The sequence below is a fragment of the Amaranthus tricolor genome, chromosome 7, assembly GCF_026212465.1.
Source record: "Amaranthus tricolor cultivar Red isolate AtriRed21 chromosome 7, ASM2621246v1, whole genome shotgun sequence".
NCBI lineage: Eukaryota > Viridiplantae > Streptophyta > Magnoliopsida > Caryophyllales > Amaranthaceae > Amaranthus > Amaranthus tricolor.
Genome location: NC_080053.1, coordinates 31103899 through 31127965, shown reverse-complemented (window position 1 = coordinate 31127965; position 24067 = coordinate 31103899). Strand labels below are relative to the sequence as shown.

General features: G+C 34.2%; 3 protein-coding genes across 4 annotated transcripts; 1 reads left to right on the top strand and 2 right to left on the bottom strand.

The window, feature by feature from the left end:
* Window positions 1-226: 226 nt before the first annotated feature.
* Window positions 227-5860, top strand: LOC130818267 (mitogen-activated protein kinase kinase 3). Of its 2 annotated transcripts, none has more exons than XM_057684380.1 (10): window positions 227-369; window positions 1577-1730; window positions 1812-2066; window positions 2234-2452; window positions 2727-2864; window positions 2949-3116; window positions 3303-3416; window positions 4367-4474; window positions 4828-4922; window positions 5018-5860. In XM_057684380.1, the coding sequence occupies exons 1-10, from the start codon at window positions 305-307 to the stop codon at window positions 5385-5387; spliced, it is 1686 nt and encodes a 561-aa protein (XP_057540363.1). In that variant the 5' UTR covers window positions 227-304; the 3' UTR covers window positions 5388-5860. The 2 variants fall into 2 exon arrangements, with proteins under 2 accessions (XP_057540363.1, XP_057540364.1); XM_057684381.1 differs by having other exon boundaries at window positions 230-369; window positions 1543-1730; window positions 5018-5856.
* Window positions 5861-6440: 580 nt separating this feature from the next.
* On the bottom strand, window positions 6441-10752 carry LOC130818273 (uncharacterized). The gene is made up of 16 exons (XM_057684388.1): window positions 10532-10752; window positions 10297-10427; window positions 9976-10084; window positions 9790-9854; window positions 9534-9572; window positions 9191-9287; window positions 9027-9111; window positions 8876-8939; window positions 8725-8801; window positions 8427-8508; window positions 8206-8282; window positions 8038-8122; window positions 7874-7942; window positions 7708-7775; window positions 7570-7618; window positions 6441-6966 (listed from the first exon to the last, which is right to left on the bottom strand). Exons 1-16 carry the CDS (start codon window positions 10596-10598, stop codon window positions 6613-6615), a joined length of 1518 nt encoding a protein of 505 aa, XP_057540371.1. The 5' UTR covers window positions 10599-10752; the 3' UTR covers window positions 6441-6612.
* A 1081-nt stretch (window positions 10753-11833) lies between these two features.
* On the bottom strand, window positions 11834-24032 carry LOC130818283 (chaperone protein dnaJ GFA2, mitochondrial). The gene is made up of 17 exons (XM_057684399.1): window positions 23713-24032; window positions 23321-23414; window positions 23137-23211; window positions 21525-21607; window positions 21234-21317; window positions 21107-21145; window positions 19860-19961; window positions 18023-18152; window positions 17872-17936; window positions 17710-17784; window positions 17547-17619; window positions 15088-15179; window positions 14934-15005; window positions 13439-13495; window positions 13304-13352; window positions 12333-12399; window positions 11834-12192 (listed from the first exon to the last, which is right to left on the bottom strand). Exons 1-17 carry the CDS (start codon window positions 23803-23805, stop codon window positions 12096-12098), a joined length of 1347 nt encoding a protein of 448 aa, XP_057540382.1. The 5' UTR covers window positions 23806-24032; the 3' UTR covers window positions 11834-12095.
* Between the last annotated feature and the right edge of the window lie 35 nt (window positions 24033-24067).

Genomic DNA, 24067 nt, shown 5'->3' with positions numbered 1-24067 from the left:
TAAATAGACATACAACAGTCTTAAAGTGTCGAAATTAACGTTTGATAATATTTTATGTGCGAAAAGGACACAGTAAAACAAATTGGTGAACCTTTACCGTACGAAATTTTTTAAAATTTCGATTATAACGTAGAAAACCCAAAATGTCAAGGTAACCATGTGAAATTTCCGTATAAAAAATTATAACAATTTCATTAAAAAAAAATGAAAAGAAAACCTTTCATATCTCGTACTCTTCTACGGTCATCACTACACTTCAGTTTTCAGTTTTCAGTTTTCGCAGTTGAGTGTGTTCACACTTCACATGCACAACATCACGATACTCTTCTTCGGTTGCTTTAAGATTCTTCAACAACAATCAAAATCAAGGTTTCTCTATTTTTCCTCCTTTCGTTTACGTAATATTCTTCAACATAAAACCTAATCTGTAATTTTAAAAGCCGTTATTTCAAATATTTGTCTTCAGAAAAATACCTAATTCAATTAATCGCAGTTTAATAGTTTAGTCATTCGATGATCTATCCTACATGATTTCAATTAATACTAAAAAAATTTTGTCAATCATGATTGCTAAGATTTAATCAACCAATTTTCAACTTCTGTATACTCGTGGAAAATTAACAAAAGATTGGGAATTGGATGAATTTTTTGATCGCTGAAGAACTAGATGATTATAACTAGTACTATTCTACAACTGTAGTATAAAGAAGGTTTGTCTATGTTGTTGAATTGAGTTAAAAAAAAATTTTTGAGAGAAAATTAAAAAATTCAATTGAAAGAAATTAAAAAAATTGAGTTTTAAAATTTCAATATATACGTTTATATGATATTTTATGAAACTTGTTTTAAAATGTTGAGGCTTGCATTATACTTTGAAAATGGAACCAACAAAATGAAATAGAAGGGTTATTTCCTAATGGAGTTAGGAATGAATATGACACTTTGAATAGTTTTGATTTTGTTCTAACAATGCAAAAGATAAAAACTGAAATCTGTTCAAAACTTAAAACTGGAAACCTAATTTTGTTATATGCTGTCAACTGTCGTCTGGCTGTCTGAACTTTTTGATCTGTGTAGAAATTGGTGTAGTTGCTGCTCTGTAATCCGAATAGGAGAAGCCATAATTGGGCTGGGACATGAGCCTTTAAATTAATTACCCGATTATTGAGGTCTGCTCGAGTATTCGGGTGTTGGGAATACTTGTGATACCCGGTTATAAACGCCCTACATAGAATATTGCATATTCTACGGTTAGACTTTACCTAATATGCTAAATTCAGAACAATAACAATTTGTTTGGTTGTTGGAATTAAATGGAGGGAACGACATATTGATAATGAAAATTTAGATCAATTATGTTAGGAAAATCTCTTAATTAGTTTAATGGTCATGTTAATTGTACTTTAAACATCTCATTTGTTACTGCATTACCATTTAAAGATGTGTTATTAAGTGGTGATACAAAACTGTGAACAAATAGGAATGACATGGTACGTTTCATGAAAATTTACACTATAATCCATTCTATTTACCACCATTTAGGTGTGTGCGCGCTCATAGGGTGTGTTTAAACTAGTTTGCTGCGAGAAATTCTTTATTGCCAAAAGATCCTAGAAGTTGAATTTGATATGGCCGCCCTCGAGGAGCTGAAGAAGAAGCTTACTCCGCTTTTTGATGCTGAGAAAGGCTTCTCGCCTAATAATACTCTTGAATGTAGTGATTCTGACTTGGTAAGCACACTTTTTCCTCTTGTCGCTTAGTTTTTTGGTGCTGTTTATTAAGTTTTGTTAATTGATCTTTTTTTTTTTCAGCTGTCAAATAGCGGTACCATTAATCTGTTGAGTAGGTCATATGGCATGTACAATTTCAACGAGTCAGGATTGCAAAAATGCACTTCATCCCCTGTCGATGAAAATAGTCCAAGCGAAAAAACATATCGAATTGCATCACGTGAGATGAGGGTATTTGGAGCTATTGGCAGTGGTGCAAGTAGTATTGTTCAAAGAGCTGTCCACATACCCACTCACAGAATCATAGCCTTGAAGAAGATTAATATTTTTGAGAAGGTAAGGTAGCTTTCTAGATGTTTTGACGAAGTTTCATGGTCTTGTACATCCATTAATGTTTTGTTTGTGTTTAAACATTATCGATGCTTGTATGACAGCTTATTATAATGTCTGAAGCTTGTGTGATGCAAATCTTAAATTTTCGATGAACTATTTGTGTTGCTTAGGAGAAACGACAACAGCTTTTGACCGAGATAAGAACACTTTGTGAGGCACCTTGCAATGAAGGTCTTGTAGAATTTTATGGGGCATTTTATATTCCCGACTCTGGACAAATAAGTATTGCTTTGGAGTATATGGATGGTGGATCACTTGCAGATATAATACGAGTTCAGAAGTGTTTACCAGAATCTATTCTCTCTGCCATAGTCAGAAAGCTTCTGCTGGTTTATTTCTCCTCCTCCCTCTTAGTTTTACTTATTATGTAAAGTTGCATATAATGTTTACTACTGAAGGTCAATAAGAAATATGCTCTTTGTTATCACTACCAAGGGTAAGGTTGTGTAAATCCGATCCCCCAAACCCCACCCTAGGTGGGAGCCATCTAATGTCGTTGGGTAATGGAATGTTTTTGCCTTAGTCCTACTTATACACTGATATGATTATAGCAGTAAGGTGTTGTTTTTTTCTATAATTTTGTATTTTTGTATTTTCTTGAAGGGATTAAGCTACTTGCATGGAGTTCGACACTTGGTACATAGAGATATAAAGCCAGCAAATTTGCTTATTAATCTTAAGGGAGAACCAAAGATAACAGATTTTGGTATAAGTGCTGGATTGGAGAACTCAGTGGCGATGGTAGGTACCAGGTTCCTATTTCTACGTAAGATGAAATTGCTTAATAGTTAACATGTAACTCATTTTGTGAATATTTTGTTTCAGTGTGCAACCTTCATTGGAACTGTTACATATATGTCTCCCGAGAGAATCCGTAACGAATCATATTCATATCCTGCTGATATTTGGAGCCTTGGCCTGGCACTTTTTGAGTGTGGCACAGGAGAGTTTCCATACACTGCGAATGATGGACCTGTTAATCTTATGCTTCAGGTTATTTATTTTGTAAATGTTTATTCAATCTTTTGTTTTCTCTAATGCTTGTTTCACCCTTGAGTTCTTTTTAAATGATTCAATTGTAGATTTTTTTAAAATGGGGTAGCTTTTCTGAGTCTTTAACTTATGATAGCGTACAGAATCATGTTTCTAACAGTATTCTTTTCGCATTCATTTTAATAGATCTTGGATGATCCTTCTCCCTCACCATCCAAGCAAAAGTTTTCGTCAGAGTTCTGCTCGTTTATTGATGCTTGTCTACTAAAAGATGCAGAGGCAAGGCCCACAGCTGAACAGGTGAGCTATGTCACTTTTGTTTTCCTTTGACAGTCACTTTTGATTTGACTTGCGCGTAATATGCTTCCACTTGAAACTGTCTTGAATTAATAAGATTTTCCTTTAGAGAACTATTAGCCTATTCCTAAGAGCACTCAAACTCTTAAAGTTGGCATTGCCCTAGCCCCTTGCAATGTTTGAGATGACAAACACTTAAAACTTAATTTGTTTGGACTTAAATATCAACACACCTAGATGATTATGTTAGTTGTTAGACTGGTTATTTGCTTCAATATCGGGAACTTATATCGGAAAGGGTACGCATCGAAGAGTCCAACTCAGATAAATTATGGAAAAATACTATATTTTTGGTCCAAAATGAAGAGTCCCGGTGACGAAGGCTTCAACAGTGGACCTATGTACTCAAGTCTAGGACTTGGATTTGGATTATTGGTAAGTGGAGGAAGAGCCTTTTTAGTGAGCCTGTGTTGCTGTGTATTTTAGTTTCTGACCATATAATGAAGCTCCTTACCTTCCTATACCCATAAGTCCAGGACTCTTAGGCATTTACCTCTTCATAATGTGATTGGTATGCAATGGCCTAAATGTATATATTAGATAGTTCTGTTTGGTGCATATGATGCTTCTTAAATTACCATAGCTTTTGAATACAATTATCGTACAGTTGTTCTAAGTATTACCTTTGGAAACGCTATTGATACTTTACACCAAAACTTAAGAAATTCTATCTGTATGACTTCCAAATTTTTCTGAACGATTTATGGGGCATGAATGTTTTATAGGGATTGTAGAAATGGCCTTTGTATAAGCTGATTTTCCAAAACCGGACTGAAAATTATTAGGTGCATGGACAAGTATGCTTCTCTATGAGCAATCCCTTGGGTTTATAGCCAGATGTATGTCAAATGTCGAGTATCGACTGATTTATTTTCTTGTTTGCTTATTTGCAGCTTCTGTCACACCCATTTATCACCAAGTACCAGGATTCTCGAGTTAACTTAGGAGCTTTCGTCCAAAGTGTTTTTGATCCTGTACAAAGGTTGAAGGATTTGGCTGATGTAAGTTTCTGGCACTTTCAAACCTTTTCTTTTTTGCAAATTGGGTAATTTTATTTTATTAATAAAAAGTCTCTAAGAAGAGACCAAAAACATTAAAAGGGACATCTGATGCACCTCTCCGGCATAAAAAAACTTCGTAGAGAAAAAGCCATTGAGGAAACATAAGATTTAGGATACCCTTTCAAATCCTTTATTCTTAGCAATCTCCAAATCTTTTAGGAATTTGATTGTCATTCTTATATGTAGATTGGCGATCTCAAGCACTGATGCAAAAACATATAGCTGTTATTTAAAAATCAAAGGGAAAATTCGGTTTGCATTATATTATTCACTTGGAATTTTTTTTAATGCAGATGCTTACTATTCACTATTACTTGCTCTTTGATGGATCTGACGATGAAGAGTGGCAGCATATGAAGTCTATCTACAACGAAAAATCTGTTTTCAGGTTTGTAGAACCTTATTTTTACGTTAAAGAAAACGAACAATAAAACACTACCTCGTTTTCAAATGAAACATAAATGACATTACTTTTTTGTTCAGCTTTTCTGGGAAGCAATATAAAGGCCCAAATGACATCTTCTCTAATTTATCGGATATTCGAAGAAAATTAGCCGGAAAATGGCCTCCAGAAAAGCTGATTCATGTTGTTGAGAAACTGCAATGTCGTGCTCATGGTGAAGGTGGTGTTGCAATCCGTGTATCCGGTTCTTTTATCGTAGGGAACCAATTCATTATTTGTGGTGATGGAATGCAAGTCGAAGGCTTGCCAAATTTCAGAGATCTCGACATCAATATCGCAGACAAGCGAATGGGAACGTTTAAGGAGCAATTTGTCATCGAAGCAAGTGATGCCATCGGATGTTACCAAATAGTTGATCAAGAACTTTACATTATGTCTCCGAACACTTAGGATTTTCGTACTAGCCCGTGTTTTTCCTGCTCTAACTTCTAACCCTTTAGTTTGAGTGTTTGATGAGCCGCCATTCTAATTTGTGATCATATTCTAACGATATTTATCTAATTTGTACAGTAGTAATAGGATTATTAGTTGCTTATGTTTCCAACAATTACATGTTGTAATTGTTTTTTTAGTTACCGAATAATGAATATATTCTAATATATAGTATTTTTATTTCCACTTCATTCCAAAATCAATATTAATTTCAGCATCATTTACACAGTTTCACTCTTGTATGTTCATTCATCTGCATTGATTCTTTAGTTGATGGCAAAGAGTGGAATTTAGAACGGATTTTGTGCACCTCTGACTTTCCTCGTATAAAATCAGATTTTTTTTCAAAATCAACTTAGATTCGGATTTATGTGCTTCCACTTCGCTTTATCTTGAACTCTTTAATCTCTGTAAAATTATATTGTTTTTTTTTTTAAAATTAACTTTATATTATTATGCTAACTCACAACTATAATTTCTTTCAAATAAACTACAATTTTCTTCAATGCTACTTAATAGAAAAAATAGTTCGAATAATCCTACTTAATAACTCAAAAAAGCTACAATTTGCCTAAATTTCTACTTAACGTCTTTTGAATATGCACTTTAAAATTACAACAATGTTGAAATCTAGGAAAAATCTTCTATGATATAGTCCCATAACTCAACCACCAATGATAATGAAAGCAAAAATAACAATCAATTTTATAGTCTATATTAATCTTAAAAAATACAAATTTGCCCAACATGAACTAGAAATTTAAATATTTGAATAAAGTCAAGATTAGATGTCAAATTGTATCAAAATCGCAGTTGAGTTGGATTGTCAAAATTTTTATGAGATCCGACTTGTATTTGGAGTACATGACTTTTCTTCAAACTCGAATTATGTTATTTTTCTTGGATCGTATTAGGGTTATATTTAGACTAAATTGCCATCCGTAAATATGACCTAATAAGATTTATGTAATGCAATAACTTAAGACACTAACAAAATTTGGGCTGCTGGTATTGAAACAAAAAGAAGAGTATACTGCCTGTAATATATCCTTAACAATGATAACCGTCAAGCTTCCACAGCCTTAATAGTGAGAAATGGATGTTGTAAGAATCAACAAGAGTATTAATGTACTACTACTATATAGCAGCATTCTGAAAAGACCTGTACATATTATTCAGATTCCTAATACACTACAAAATAATCTCGAATAGTTTTTTTCTTAATGGAAGATGGAGGACTTAGAACGGAAGAAGGGCTCATCGCTGCAGATTCAGATGTTTTATCGAAGGCCTCATTCAAATTTAGTCCTGTCAGTGACCTGTTTCTACTGAATAGACTAGGCGTGGCATCAGGTGTCTTCACTAACTCGACTAAGCTTTGATCTTGTATAACTGTTTCGTCCTGAGTTGAACTACTCGGATGATCCCTCTGCTGGGACAGCTCTTTGCAGTCGGTTCTTGGAAATGCACTCACTCTCTTCCGGATGCAATTTCTTGGTAAAAGACATTGTCTGTTTTCGACATTCCAAAAGCGAACCTGGGAAAACAAGGCGGGTGATCAGAAAAAGGTACAAAGAAGGTAAAAGCTGTCCCAAATAGTTTGCCACTTTCTAAATTTAGTAACCCACGACGTTCCATTCCATTACCCTAATGCCATAAAATGGTTTCCCAAGTCCCACCTGATAGGTTTGAGGGTCAAATGTTCACAACCTTTACCCTTATTAGATAGCTATCTTATTGACATTTGGTAACAAACATCATCTGCAGCTTCACACAAGTGAAAATTACACATGATTTGACAAGTCACTGCAAATAGTACATTATAATCCAAAACCAAAAAACTATAAATCTGTCTTATCGAAATGACGGGCCAAAAATTTAGTAAACCATATTGCTTTAATGATGTAAAATTTGAATATAATTCCATAAAAGCTCTATTAGAGTATTGCAAAAAAAAGCTCTATTAGAGTATTATGAACAATACAAAAATGTAAGTGTCTTGACTCAACTTCTATATAGTTAAGAGCCAGAGTCAGAGTCAGAGTCAGCAACCCAATATCCCGCACAACTTCTATATAGTTAAAACCCATAAAATAACCAATAATTTAAAGAGATAAAACTTTGCCACGTTAATGCTTACTGTGTAATCATCTGAAGCAGTGGCAATCTTTCCCGGTTCGTGTAGACACCTGAGCATGAAATGAACTGGATGTATGAAGTTCTATTTTCGCTTAATAGCCAAGTAATTGAATGAACTATCATAAGTTAAAAGATATACCAATCAACTGTTGTGACTTCTTTTTCATGGCTTGTTAAAGCAATGGGATCTTGCTCAGGATCATTTACCTGTTTTGCACATATTATTATTGAGCAAAAGACTTAAAAAAACATGCAAACTGGTAAAAAGAAACTATTTTTTGTTTAAGTTGAAATCACACTCAAACCTGCCATATGTAAGCATTTCCATCTCCTGATCCACATAGTATGTGAGATGCATCTGGACTAATCGATGACTATAATAAAAAGATTGATAACAATATTAGAGACCGATCAAATCTTTAAGCATATGGGTGTATATATTCGAACATACTGATTCTGGTTGTATTACCTTTATAAAAAATGACCCGATTTGGCTGCCTGTATAGGAACTGATCGGACCCTTTTTGAGTTGAAGAACATTATATAAATATACTCTGAAACGAAGTAGAAAGACTTTGATCAGATTCGGGAAATATCAAGAGCATAGCCTGATAAACTAACTTGTAAGTGTCGGTACCTATTATCCGTACAAGATGCAGAAAGCAGCACCCCATTAAGATCTTGTGATAAACTTGTTATACCATGTCTCCCATTCTGTAATAATTTCACAACTCGGTAGGTTAGTCTTTTACATGATTTATCAAGTCTAGCTTATCAAGGATATTGGAACTGGAGATTTATTTCTTGGTTTTGTATAGGAAACATAGAAGATAAAGAGCAGAACACTAATTTACTAACCGTCTCTGTCCCACAATCCTGTAGTGGACAAGCATGCGCAAATGGGGCTCGAAGATTTCTCGTGTCCCAAATCTTTACAACACTGAATTGAACAAATAAATAAAAGGCACTTTAAATTAATTTCAAATCGAACTTTCAAGGGTTACAGACAGGCCATCATACTATAATCATCCAGTATATCACTCATGGAAGCAATGACAAGAGTTTGGGGAGGGTTGGATGACGGCAGACCATACAATTACCAAAGAGATAAGGAGGTTGCGTCAAAGACAGGCCTAATTATTGGTAAACCACATACCTGTCTACCGCTCCTGCGGTGGCAATGGAGGCTTCATCTTTGAGATAGAGAACTGATGTTATAGTCGTCGAAGCAGTCTGAAAACATGCAGTACTGATAAGTGGAAAGAAACAACAAGAAGAATGATTATATAACTGAATATAATACGAACCTTTCCCTTTACAGACCGCTTTCGTTTAGCTGTTGTATGAGCTTCATTAACCAGTTCATTTGGCCTTCAACAAACAAGTAATCCTTCCATCAGTTGACATCTTTTGTAATAGAAAATATGATTCAAAACAACCAATGTGTGATATACTTACATTATCCAATGCGTCCCTTGGCGAGTATTACACCTCAGGTCCCACAGTGCAAACGAACCATCTCTTGAGCCAGATACAAGAAGATCTATTTTGGGGTAAACACAACAACATATCAACTAATGTACAATAATAAAACAATTGAAGCAAAAGTATAATTTTCTCACCAAAATTTGTAGGGTGATTAGAGACAGATTTAACACTGCCGGAATGACCTCTTAGCACTGCACAACATTTTTTTTGATCGACATCCCATACCTTAATCTGCAAAGACAAATAACACTACTCTAAGTAAACTTTTAACCAAATCAGTATACTCTTTCTTGCTCATTGCCCTTTGCCCATGCATGTTTGATAACAATCTATGTCATTAAAAACTAAAATCTTGTAAAGAAAGGTGTGATCAAGGGCAAACCAAACCCTTTCCAAATAAGGGCTACACTAAAATCTTGGCTACTTCTCAATGTCTAACGATTGGAAAGAATATGCTCAAAAGTTTTAGTAGCTTACAGTGTGGTCAGCTGAAGCTGTCAAAACACGGGTATCATCCTGCAATGAACAATCGTAGCACGTTAAAAATCATTTTATGAACATAGCTTCTTGGACATAGAATTGATCTCGCCAAACAAAACCACATGAAATCTTTAGAGTACTTTACATCTAGACACTAATAGATGACAAATCATAATTATAATACATAATAAGGAGTACTAATCAAAGCCCAAGATAGAAAGATATGTATAGGACAGCCAATAGGAGGGTTCACCTTAATCCAGCAAAAATCATAAACAGAATTATCATGGGTTACCCAGCTCGATACGATTGCCTTTTCTGTATTCATCATAAGAAAATAAAAATTTAGCTTCTCAGCTCACCAAATGAATTCATTACAATGGGGCATATTCAAAACAATTAAAAAAATTTAAGTTAAGAGGATTTTTCTTTCAAAAACCTGCATTTTCTTGGTGGGTTGCAGAAGATTTGAGCTTCATTCTGGTATCAATCAAGTTCATATAACCTACTTCATCGGTAAAACCCAGAATATGGGCATTTTTTATTGTCTGCAAAATCAATATAAAACGCACCCACAACCAAATCAATTTAATGCTGAACTTTATTAAATGAGCAAATAAGTTACCCACTGTTTAAAAACCCTAAATTCAGTAATCGTCTACGTGAAAATAGTTCACACAAAAGAAAAAACAAGCTCAAACAATATAAATAAACAAATATAAAAACCCAGATTTTAAAAATTAAGAAAAATGGTAATAACCTTAGCAAAAGAAATAGACATAGGAGGAGTCGATTCGCCATTATGGGAAGTTGCAACACCTCTACTACAGCTAGGCTCATCAATTTGTTCCTCTATTGATGTACTATAGGTAAACAATGGTCGTTTTCTTCCTGAAAAATTCAAGACAAAAAAATGAATAAAATTAATTATTAATCATAATTACGATTATTAAAGCTGAAAATAAAAAGTGGGCATTCAAGAAAAAATGGAGTACCTTTAAACCCATGAAGCTCTCTTGATTTAATGTCGTGGAGGATTGATTTGGAGTTGTAGATCTCCATTGACGGAAGGTCGAATAAAGATTTTTGAGGTTTTTTTTGGAGAAAATGTGAATTAAGAATTAAGAAGAGTGAAAAAGAAGAAATTTGCAGTGGAATTTGGTGGATTGTATACAATAATTGGTGGGTGGCGGGAGGAAGAAAAAGCGGGAAAGTTTTTGAAATTTGACATTTTGGTGCTATGGCCGCGCAACTATAGAGTATTTCCTAGCTTCGATAGTTCTTTAACTTTCTCTGTTCTAAAATATTTAGGAAAAATAAAATTTTGAGGATTTTGAACAATAATTATGACTTAGAGTTTATATACTTTATACCCGTCTGTTCTATACTTACTTGTTTTATATCTATTTGTCCAATGCTCACCAGCTTTGTACCTACACATCCATACTCATCTTATATAATTTATAAAAAAAATTAAATTTATAAATTGATTTATCTTATTTTTCGATGGAGTTAAATAATGTGAGTATTGGATATTGCAGTTTTAGTTATTCACAATATAATTCAAGTGGGTATGAGGATAGGTATAGGGCGTGTATGAAGTAAGTGGAATGGTGGGTATGAGGCAGTAAGAGTGGGTTGTATTTGGTTTATACCCACACATGGGCAAGAGTGGGTTAGTTAACATAGTTCTTTTAAGTATTGTGCATATAAGGATTGTATACTCGGAAACTTATTTAGTTATGAGTTTGAAATTCAATAAACTCCGTAATGACCTATCTTATTGAGTTTATAAGTCGGATTCTTACAGGTAGATGGTCGTAAATCTTAAGTGCATATGGTATGGATAGAGTCATAGAGGGTACTCGTACCTGCCCTTCGCCTAAAAGTTAATGAAACAAGTGGAACTTTCAAGTTTATTGGACCAAGTTCATGCCTACATATCAAGTCTATTAACAAATAATTTTCTCCTATAAATAGATCAGCTCTCCGTTAATAGAACAGGTGAGGGACATCAAAACCAAAAGTCCTATCACAGTTCTCTTAAAGATCTCTCTTTCTGAAAACACCCATTAAAGTAATCATCAAGCATAATCAAATACGTTGTTAGAATCTACCTAATAAAAAAGTTACGTATGCACATTCAAAATCACATGAACAATTAATTTTTTCTTCATTGCCTAAAACTTCACTAGCCTACCTCCGAATAAAAATTACAGCTAAGAATAAATAGGTCTATTTTGAAAGATAAATAGAGAAAAAATTTATCTATCAATAAATAGTACTATATATGAATCTAACATCAATGTCTCAGAAGTAGACTTAATTCTTCGTCATAAATAATTCCATGTATCACTACAATCAAATTACTAATGCTAGAATTTATTATGTTTAAATATTCTTTCCTAACATATTAACAATCTAGTAAGTATACTACCACAAAAGAGCAAAATTATCAAATTTATTGTGATGGTAAAATTTCAACAAAAAGTACACAAAACGAAAGAGTTTGGAGAATCCATTTTTTGGACCGCCCAAGAAAATACAGATTGATCAAAATTATCGAGAGGCCCCTGCTTCAGCCCGGTTATCATATTCTCCTTGCTCTTCTTTTGCAAATTCTTCAATAAGTTCTCGCTGCCGCCGGGTCAAGTTCCTGCCAGATTTATGTTAATCGGATCCCGACTTGTTAGAAGGAAATAATAGATAATAAACTTTAATAAACTCAAAACATCTTGCATACGATCTTCTAAAAGGAAAGGAAATACGTGCATTGAAATAAGTTGGAAAACTTACGTTGGAATGCTAACATTGAAGTGTACAAACTGATCACCAAAAGTGGAAGAGTTCCTTGCTTTGATCCCTACAAGAAATCATAAAAACATGCTTTCAATACAGATGAAATGTGCAGAGTTCTCAAAAATACCAATGCGTGAGATCCGTTTGGCACTATCCTTCAGTACTCTCAGCCACAACGAACTAACAAGAAATTTTTAGCAAAAATTTTGAACATGAAATATCCACGACCATTGAGCTACTTCTTAGGCATAGAGATTAATAGCAAATGTGATGATATCTTCATCTTTCAAGACATATACATGTTAGATCTCCTAAAAGAACACCAAATGAGCCATGTCAAACGTCTTGAATTCTCGATGGACTCCCAATTCCCAAATCAAACTTGCCTTTAGTTTGGTGATCTGTTCTCAGTTCTCACCATCTAATTAACTGATCTCAATTCTAACCATCACCAGATGTATCCTACACCTAACACACTGTAAGCCTACCCCTCTCCACATGCAAGCAACTAAACAAGCCTTAAAATGTGACAATACAATGATGTCATACTCAAGTTGCACTTTCCATTGCTCCTTTTCGTGAAAGAACAAAAAATGTAGAGGTTGACTGTCATTCTGTACAAGACATGATCAAACGAGGAGCTATCAAGCCTCAATATATTTCTATATTTCGTAAGCTATTTAATTTTTCCTTACAAAAACTATTAAGGAATCTTTAAGAGTTATTTATTGTACAGTCCCAATTCCGTACCCATATCTTTAAATGTTGAAATTTGCTATATTTCGTCGGACCATCCCCAGTCATAACCAACTTGTTATCCACCTTCTTTATCAAACCAGATCTAGATCCATGTGCATCAAAATGAAATACTAGATCATACAAATAAGGAATTCATGAAATGGGGAAGACTTTATAAAATAAGATTGCAAAAAACATGCAAATTGCAGTATGCAATAGTGTCTGCTCACCTTTTTTCTTCAGCACAACCTTCTGACCTGGCTGGGTCCCAGGACGAACCTTTACAGAACCAAAATAATTAAAGAAATGAATCTTCAATGACTGAACTTATTAATAAGATACATAACTGAAAACACTTCACAAACCTTAAGGACAACATCTCCAGTAAGGGTTGGAACTTGGATCGTACCACCCAAAATTGCCTGCACCATGGATGGATCAGGTTCTAAATAATTAGATAATACAGAAACTATAGGGGCAAATAATTATTGCTATAGAAAGCAGTGCAAATTTTTTTTAAAAACAGTGATGTACTGAAGCTTGATATATGGAACAACTAAATAACCAAGAGTCCGGAAAAACAAATGCAATCAAATCTGTTCAAAGAGATGTTAAATCAATTAACAGTAATAATTGAGCTTTACAACTTCAAACTATAATTGAACTCATTCAAATAACTCTTGAGAAATAGCTGATTGCCTTGATCACCTCTGTAAAGGATAAGTAGTCAGAATTTGGGGTCCCACAAACCATAGGGCGGCACCTTAGGCATCATCCCCCATGGTCTAGTTACGTAGGAGCAACATAGAAACATGAGCTTATGGACGTTTGGTTAAGGGGTTTAGAAAAGAAAAGAAACAAGAAAAGGATAAGAAAGGAAGTAAATGAAAACCCTCTCATTATCCTTCATTCATGGTAAAACTTTAGAAATGGTTTCGAATTCCCTAGGCATGTTTGGATATTTTGGACTTCTGTTCTTCCAACTCTCGATGAAGGATGAACACTGCAACTCCACCACTTTCAGATTCCTAACCTAATAAAATCTCGACCCCAATTTTTTTAACATCTCAACACCCACTATCAGGCCACAATTCAACGTAATTTTCGTCGCTAAAAACTCCATATTCAGAGCTTTTGTAGTTGAATTTGACAACTTGAAGTCATTATCTTTCTCCCTTTATTCGGATTTTTAACCTTTCCCTTTCAAAATTAAGAGGTTTGTAGTCGTTTACAATGGTTGAGCTAGACTATTTGAGAAAGTTGGTTACAAGTTTTGGTGGTGGTGGTGGTGGTGGTTTAGTGTTTCCATTGAGCCAAGGATATGTGGCGGTGGTTAGTTATAAGCAGTTGCGGATAATGTTTATTATAAAAGGTCAATTGAAAAAAGCATATGATGTTTACTATCTAAGATCGATTGGAAAAAACCTCTTTGCTATTACAAGGGTAAAGTTGGGTACATGCCGTACCTTGGACCCCAAAACCCTAATCCTAGGTGGGAGCGTAAGTGAAAGCTACATGATGACTTTTCACAAGAACAAAGATTGATCTAGATATAGTGGTCAAGAAACCACTTTTACAGTCAATGTAGATGTTTTTGCAACGATTGTAGTAAGCTCAAAAACCTATAGTGTTCTTACAGTGCAATGATGTGACTATTTAGTTTTTTCTTCCTTTCTTTTTTGGCACTAAAGATTGAAATGAAGCAATAAATGTTAAAGTTCATTAAGCCAATCCCATGTCCTATACTTGCTACTTGATAGAACAAACAAAAAACTAGAACATTCAGCCCTCCCCAAATAAATAAACAAATAGAAATAATACACAATAGCAAACAAATTTTTAAAAAGTATCTTACAGTACCTGGGTAATAGTTAAAATAGCATCAACATGGATGTCAGAGCCTTCTCTCCTGAAAACTGGGTCTTCTCTGACCTAGGCATGCAATATCTAAAGATTAATCCTTCCCCAAAACTAGCCAACAATGAGAACCAGTAATGAGAAATGCCAAGGATACCTTGATTTTAACATAAAGATCACCTGGACCATATCCATCAGGATCAGCCCCACCACTTCTGGACACCTTGATACTTTCATTATTATCCACACCTAAAAAAGTGCAAAACGCCAATAATAAGATAGAGATAGCTCTACTGAAGTTAATTGTAAACAGTATTCTTATAACCTGAAGTTACAAAATGAAAAAGAGACATAGGAAAGACAAGGTAACAATTCACCCTACAAACAATAGCCAAAAACAAAAGAAAACAAACAGACTTAGGCACAATTTTCTTCAGCCGTGAAGCTTCAAGGACAAGAACTACACATAAATTTCACATATATCCGCAAAATAACAAATTAACATTCCTCGTGTCAAACTCTCAAATATCTATTCCCATCTCATAAATAGGCAAAAGAACAGATATAAATTTTGAACTCCAACTCCATTCTTCCAAATTATCTCTCCCAATCCATCTTGAACATTTCTATTTTGAGAATTCTCATCACGATTCCCAAAAAATCCCAATTCTAGATACCATAAAATTACAAAAATATTGCAACTTCCGCAAAAATGGCTCCTTTTCTCTTTGTAAGGTGAAGAATGTCAAAAACATTCTTGTCCAAGATGAAAAAATATGGAAGGTATACTTCGATGAGTTTTTCAATGGATGTCAAGGATGTACATAGGAGACATCTTAATGGAACCGGTGGAAGAGAATAGGAACTTATTCCTATTCAAGCTGAAAATTTTTAAGGTGTATAGGAGTGAATTGGTTAACTAGCCTCTATAACAAGATACGGCGAACAAACAAGATACCAGAAAGATAGATAAATACTATAAATTTTAATACCTATTTACAAAATCAAGGGGATGCAAAACTCAAGACTCCTATAACTCTAACCCTCAGGTAATTTAGCTTAGGAATCACACCATAAAGTAATGGGAAAGAGTGGTAAGATGTACAAGAGTTTTCGAAAACCAATTTGGTTTTGAGCGAAGACAATCTACCATGGAAGCTACAGAGACACAACAATGAATGGAGTACTATAGGGACAAGGAAAACAACAAGAATACGCAAAATAATTTTAATAGAAGGCATATGATAAAATACCAAGAAAGTACTTTGGTGAGCATGGCAAAGAAAGGTATGCCACATAAGTATAGTCTTAGATATGCATTAGAAAGTATAAACCAATATTCTCCAATCAAATTTGTTCTACACTACGGAACTATACTTTTGTCCTTGGTGTTTGCAGTAATTCTAGGTAAATTAACACCTACATGTTATTCACTGATGACATTAATAAGGATGAAACTAAAGATGGGATCAATTTTAAGCTAGAAATGCGTGGGCAAGCATTAGAATAAAAAGAATTCAAACTAAATCGATGCAAGAAAAATTATATGGAATATCGTTTTGGGAGGTTGGATCAAAAGAGGTTTTGGTTAAGTTAGATACAAAGGAGCTCCTCCCAAGTGAGATTTTAGACCGATTTTTTCACGAGAATGATACATTATAAGATGTTAAGCATAGGATTCATTGTTGATAGAATAGAGGTGCAACCACAATATTATGCTAACAAGGTGTGCCACTAAGATTAAAGGAGGGGTTCTACTCTAATGGAATTGGACCCCACTATTATAAGGATGTATCATAATATTGGAATTTCACATGAGACAATTGTAGGAAGATGGAGATAGTTAAGATTTACATGTGAAAATGGATGAATGAGCATACTCCAAAGAATGATAGTAAAATGAAGGCAGTAGAAAGACTCTTGGAGTCCCGATAGTGAAGATAAAACAGAGAAAATCGCGTTGTTTGGCCCTGTGCAAAGACCATCGAAAAATGCACGAGTAGAAAAAGTCAAAGGTTGGAGTTTTGAGGCGCGTTAAAGTGGAATTTTGACAATCGAAAAACAAAAGTTGGAAAAAGTGTGTAGAATTTGGATACGAATCAGTGATCTTCAAACTAAAAAAATGGGTTTTTCGCTTTCTCCCAATCAAAGCCAATTTGGAACACTAATAAGTAATAACTTGGAAATCAAAAAATAAGGTGACATTCTTCATCTAAAATTCACTTATCCAAACTAATCTTATAAAACTCGACTTAATAAAAACTTATCTGATCTTATTAGACATTATAATTTTGAAAGAAACCTTTTTCTGTTCATTTTTTTGTTAAAGTTAATGAACCTTGGGTCACCGTTGCCTGAACTTGTATACACTAAGTAGAGCTATCTAGAAAGGTCAAAACTTCTGAAAACATATCTGAACTTAATTAAACAGAAACTTATATTTTTTAAGAGAAGAAAACAAACGCTATGAAAGACCCCAACCCAAGATACTAAGTAAAGAATAAAAAACAAGAAATTAGCGCAAGAGAAACCAGGGAAAGGAGCACAAAACAAAGAGGAAAAACAAGCATAAAAGTTGCAAGCAAAACAGTGAATCTAACATAAAGCAGCTGTTACCAGGAACAATATCCAGTTTGACTGACTTTGATCCCTGTACCACTCGATATCCACCACAGGATTTGCAAGTTGCCTATATGCGATTCAAGGCCAATAAATATTAGATGTATTCACCACATACAAGAAAAATTGATAGAAAAAATATAAGTGAATAGAGTTTCACCTGATATATCTTCCCTGATCCACCACAACTAACACAAGTAGTCTGGATGGCGATTGGACCTTTTTCCATAAACATCTGAAATTCAGAAAATCTAAACGTCAGCATAGGTGACCCACATATTGTGAATTAACAAGTGAAAAAAAGTTCACTTTTTTCACTCACCATGCCTTTTCCTTTACACCGTCTACATGTCTCGGGTTTGGTTCCAGGCGGAACACCAGTTCCACCTTTAAAAAGTAACCAAAAGAAAAAACATGTAAGAGCTAGAGCGAGATATATAAATCACATTACAGTATATAAAAACCAAGCATACCACAAGATTCACAGGGCAAGGTTGTTCGATATGTCACTGTTTTAGAACATCCCCGCACAGCTTCCATGAAGGACAGCTCTAAGGATAACTCCACGTCTTGGCCCTTTCTTGGGGTGAAAATGTCCTCAAACTACACTCCATAAAAAAGGCATGTCATTGGTACCTTAGGATTAGACAAATTGCCATCTTACATAGATGGAAGATAAAATACTCACTATTACCAAGTCCTCATATATTAGACATGTTATTAGATTCTAAAATCTAAATACAAAAAAATTCACCCAGCACTAATAGGGGCATTCGACTTGATGATAATAAAGGGAGAAGATGCAAAACCAGGCATTCAACATACATTAAAAAACCACTTCCTAAAATATAACATGAATCTTTTGGACAGTAGTAGATTCTTGTCCTTGAAAGTTCTGATTAAGGTTAAGCTTATCAGTCTATCAAACTAAAAACTTATAATTAATATCCTTTCATCCTACCCAAGCAAATGAAAGCTAAGCGAGAAAAGGCAAAAGAAGAAGAAGAAGAAGAAGAAGAAGAAAGAAAGGAGGCAATGGCGGATCAAAAGTGGAGGAGAGAGAAGAAGCAAAGGTGAGGGTTGTCAGGGTTAACTTGGGTAAATTGAGTTGGGTTAAAAGTTAGGGTCAAAGGTAGTTAGGGAGAGTCAAAGGTCATAACTGAGTTAAGTAGGTCATTTAATAAACCGGTGACAGGGAACCGATGAGATAAGTACAATGCTTGCACTTTTTGATTTATACTATAACTCGTAAATACTGAACTTTGTGGTTATAAATTATAAATGACCTAAACTACAAGGCTATTTTTAATAAATTATTCTAACTTTTTAGAAGTTCAAAAAAAGGCCAACAAGCAATTTGCCATATACACATGCACATACATACATACATACATACATACATACATATGCCTCCGTCCTTTTCTGTTAGTCAGAGTTACTCTAGTAACAAAAAACAGTGATGTCACATGCTTGTGAGATGGATATCAAGAGAAGAGAAAAGGAATTATTTGATTTAAAGATAACAAAATAAATGGAGGATTAGTGAAGAGTGAAGCAACAAGTGTTCAAGTATGGAGAATGTCATAGGTCAAACAGAAAAAAAATTCATGAGCGGATGAAATATAGACCAAAAAAAGGCGGGCTTGAAAAGATTGAGATCGTATATAAAATAAAACCATGAACGGTCTTATTTTCATTCATCAATTAAATCGAGAATGGAATAATTTTGTATATTCCAAAGTGAGCATCTATTTATCTCCTTCCATGAGCAAATCCAAACCGTCAAGGAACTAAAATTTTTTAAAAATCCACTACCCTTCAACCTCTTTTTCCAAGCTATTCGAACAAAATGTACTTCACCCCCATTGAACCAACCTAATTCAAAATAATGATGGTGATCATTTCCAAAGTTTGCAAAGATACCATTTCTAGAAAGACAAAAATACAAGCACAGATTGCCATTACCCAACTAAAACAGATGTAGAATTATACCTAACAATTACCAATCAAAAACAAAGTATTAGATGTGGGACAAAACCACCGGAAAAATGTATCACGCTTACAAGGCACCGAAAACAAGAAAAGATGCAATTGATTACACAAAAACACATTACATTAACATACAAAAATAGCAAAAAAAGCTCCAACATATCCCTTGATGCAGTAACCGGGTACATACCATTTATTTGGTAGAAGCACAAATTCACACTCACATGAACCAGAATACACACTCATGATTCAAACAGTTAACTCTAGTTAGCTTTATTAGTAGAATACAAACATACACTAAAAAAAGTGAGAATTGCTTACATTAAAAGGATTCCGAAAAAGATCACCAAAATTAAAACCGCTAGTCTCATAAGAACTAGAGCCACCAGATTCTTTGCCTTGTACATATGCTTCATGGCCCATCTACATTGAGACAATAGAATAAAACAGCAAACCATCAGTAGTTTTAAAAAAGCGCTCACTAAGTTTAAGACAATAAACAATCAAAAGATGCAGAAAATTATGCAACAGTATGAGAGCAAAAAAAAAGGATTGAAAAACTGAGGTGGAATACCATCTCAAATACAAAGTAACACACAACGAAAACAGTGCCTACACTGAAGTAGAAGCGCCACAAGCACGTCAAGCACAACGAAAACTTGAACAAAAATACTTCCTTTCTTTCACTTACTTGCAACACTTCTAAAAACACAAATGCAATGCACTTTATCTCTAGTTATAATAAATAAAAGCTCAACAGTTACAAGTTTAAAAGAAGTACTTCCTTAATACAAGATAAAACATACTTCTATATTCTTGTACAAGACAATATTCGAGAATCGAGATTTATGAGAGTCAAGCCCTACGACAAATTATGAGAATGACTGTATGTGCAAAAAAAATATATAGATTAGATTATTAGAATGTTGTTTATGGGTTGTCCGTGATACACATAGGAAATACAAGTCTCTTTATTCTACCACACTTAAAGGTGCTTCACTTAGGCACTATAAAGCGCTCTAAAGCACCCATCCTGTAAAAGCACCCAACCAAAAGCCGCTCTAACATGCTTAAAGGGGCTTCACTTAGGCACAATAAAGAGCTCTAAGATGCCCACCCTATCAAGGTGCCCAACCCTTCGCGCACTCCTTAGGTGGACCTAGGGGAGCTTTTAAAACCAAAGAGTATACCTAATTAAAAAGAAAAGAAAAGGCAAGAGAGGGAAAAAAGAAAATAAAATAAAACACATTTTCCTCCTCCATTGTCTCTCTACCTAGCTCTTTATGCTCTTTCTCTCTTTTTCTTGGTTGGTACTGCCTATCCACCCCTCCCTACTTACACCATAGCCAGAGAAATACCAGTGGTCGCTCAACATTGTGGGATACAAATCATACAATGAACAACAATTTTGCACATAACATTATCCAACTCTTCAAACAACACAATTCTTGACCATATACTCCTATCAAATTTAGCTCACAACACAACCAAACACCTCACAGTTTCTAAGTGACACAACAAAAATTATGTAATTAAAAATTGTAATCATGAACTGCACTCCAGCATACCTGATCATAAACTGCACGTTCTTGCTCATCTTTCAAAACCTAAAGCAAAACAGAACAAGAAGTCTCTTAATATATATAGTAAATGCCCAGAAGAAAGATAACTAGTTAGGGAACTCGAGGAACGTACCTCATAAGCCTTGTTAATCTCCTGAAATGTTTTTTCAGCATCGGGATCATCTTTATTCATATCTGGATGATGTTTCTTTGCCAACTGTACCACAATTTGAAAAGACCATAAATCAGACGAGGTTCTTTGCCACCAAATTTAATTATTCTAGTTTGTACACAAAATACATTAATGGGGGTAGGAACACTAATCTAGATTCCCAATTTTTCACAAAGCACAAAACTAGGTCATATGATAATTTGATAATGATTAATATTGTTGCTTCTATAAAGATGTTAGTTGAAAGCATACCGCATAGAAAGCTTTCTTGAGTTCAGATTGAGTAGCATTCTTGCCCACGCCAAGGACGTCATAATAATTTTTTGACAAAGCAGCTATCAACATAGGATCACAAACACTCTAAATCAGTAGCAAAAACATAATTTACATGGGAAATGATTTTTAACATCAAACCATCTCAAGATATTAAAACCTTTTATCTAATAGCCACATAATAAAGAAACATCATGTTATGGATCGACATATATATAGATATGATATTAATCTAGGCAGAATCTGATAGAATATTCTAGTAAATTGCTGAGAAATGTGTATGAATATATCAATTTCTAAGTAAAATGTAGATGACTATTTGTACGTATGTATAATGAAGATAAACGTAAATCATAGATGAATTGTAACCAAAAAGATTACAGTGATAATACAAGCATTTGAGAGGCTTGTGGCACTCCAATATGAGTCAAGAATTCATCTCACATCTATTGCAAAATGAATCCCCCATTCACTTACCCTTCTCACCTTATTTATACGACTTTCTCTCTAAATCTTAAACCTCTAATTAACTAATTACTAGATATTATTAACTACGTAATTCCTATAGTACCCCTTTTAAGCCATTCATGAGTATCATGACACATCATTTCAACAATTGCTAACTTGTTGGCAAATATAACTGCAACTATGTTGACCACAGATTCGCCCTCCCTTATTTCATTTATATGAGCACCTTCCTTTTGGGTTAATCTGAATAAGTTGAAACGTATCTTCTATAGCATGTCCAATTTCTCTATCTCTCTCATCATACAAAGATCCCATTTTCAACATCCCTAAATCTCTACCACATAGACTTTCTTACATCTAGGTGAATTCACCAAAAGAAGGCAAAAAGGAGGCAAACCTTCGTCATGATACTATATCTCAACATGTTTGTTTATGAATTATAACTAATTTCATTAACATGTCATTACCCCGATATAATTAAGTGGTTCCCACCTAGTCAAAATTTTAAGAGTTGATGTGACCTTATCCTTTTAATAACAGAGGTCATTTTTTATTTCGAATGACATGTGTGGAAAACATCATTTGCAAATTCACATATATAAAAGGTTCACGTGATTTACTAAGCCACTTTACCATGATCCATAATAAAATGAATTTAAAGAGCTATAAACCCCAAAGAGAAGAAAATCATCTATTCTAGAAGATATGTTTCTTAAACAAAATGATGGTCTTGACTCTTAAAACATTCACAACATTATATTGTCCAATGCCATTAGGTGACTCTCGCTTACACTTGCAGCTAAACGATTTTAGGGAATGATCTCGATTCTCGACTCTTCAAAGACAAAGGAAACCCCTAAAACCAAAAAATCAAATAAAATACTCCCGTAAAAAAATCAAAGATGCAAATCGCATGTAAAGTGCAAATGATCGTCTAGCCCCTCAAACCAACAATAATTAGTTGGAAGAAAATTAAACTTTACTAGAAAAGATAAATTTCCTCATTCACTTACAAGTCATGACAGGACTGGAAAATAAAGTATTTGCATATGAAGTTTAAGGCAAAAGAAGACAAAAAACAAAAACAAAAACAAAAACATGAATCTGAAGGACATAGGAATACCTGAGCCATGAAACAATCTTTTAGCACAAAACGTTTTATTTAAACCCTCGTACAGCAACCAACTACCATTGTAGACTTTAACATGAGACAAACCCCAAAAAAGGCTACAATTAATACTTCTTTAAAAGCACACAAAAATAATAATTCAAAAGGAGCTAACATTAATATCCAAGGCTAATGGTACCATTATTTATGCAAGGGCTCTGAAAAGCCCTAGCTAATCCACTAGTAGACGTAAAATACGAATGATGACCATGAGCAGAAAACAAATTGAAGACCTACAGATAAAAAACATTACGATAAATATAAAAAGTTGAAATTCAATCCCATATAGTGCAAACCATAAAAAAAACTCAAGTATCAGGAATAGATGAGGGAAGCAACAACATTCCCCAATGGGGAAAGCAACAACATGGTACAAGCCTCAATTTGAGGATTATTACTCCACTTATCATAAACTAAAGGGGAAACATTATATGTACAAGATGATATTGAGCAATTTTTAAAAAAAACAGAAATCAATGTCATATAATGAGCAATTTAATCAAATGAATCAATCGCAAAAAAAAAATATACCTCAGCCTTTATGAAACTAGGGTTTATCTTTTCAGATGCTAATAATTTATGGAAAAGAGGAAGGCTTAATCTAATTCGTTGACTCATTGCCATTTTTTAAGTTTGTTGGCCGAATTCTGCAGTGTTCTAGATTATAAGTGTTAGAGAGGGAAGAACAGGAAAGCAAAAACAAGGGTTTTTCCCCGTCGAGAAGTCTCTCGGCTTACCAATGGCTTGTTGGCTGACTTCTTTTGGGTGGCTTATAATGTTTGGTAAATGACCACTAGTTGAAGTGGGTTGCAATTGGAGGTCCAAAACAGTCCCGTTTAGTCCGATCTAACATTAAATTTAGATCACACTAGATATTTCTTAGAAA

Coding starts and splice junctions, on each gene's coding strand:
- LOC130818267 (XM_057684380.1), top strand. CDS start 305: ATGCACAACATCACGATACTCTTCTTCGGTTGCTTTAAGATTCTTCAA. Junction 370..1,576: donor CAACAACAATCAAAATCAAG/GTTTCTCTATTT, acceptor TGTTTAAACTAG/TTTGCTGCGAGAAATTCTTT. Junction 2,453..2,726: donor TAGTCAGAAAGCTTCTGCTG/GTTTATTTCTCC, acceptor ATTTTCTTGAAG/GGATTAAGCTACTTGCATGG.
- LOC130818273 (XM_057684388.1), bottom strand. CDS start 10,598: ATGGAGATCTACAACTCCAAATCAATCCTCCACGACATTAAATCAAGA. Junction 9,112..9,190: donor TAATCACCCTACAAATTTTG/GTGAGAAAATTA, acceptor ACCCCAAAATAG/ATCTTCTTGTATCTGGCTCA. Junction 6,967..7,569: donor CTGCTTCAGATGATTACACA/GTAAGCATTAAC, acceptor TTGTTTTCCCAG/GTTCGCTTTTGGAATGTCGA.
- LOC130818283 (XM_057684399.1), bottom strand. CDS start 23,805: ATGGCAATGAGTCAACGAATTAGATTAAGCCTTCCTCTTTTCCATAAA. Junction 13,353..13,438: donor CTGGAGATGTTGTCCTTAAG/GTTTGTGAAGTG, acceptor GGTTCTGTAAAG/GTTCGTCCTGGGACCCAGCC. Junction 12,193..12,332: donor TTCAATGTTAGCATTCCAAC/GTAAGTTTTCCA, acceptor TAAATCTGGCAG/GAACTTGACCCGGCGGCAGC.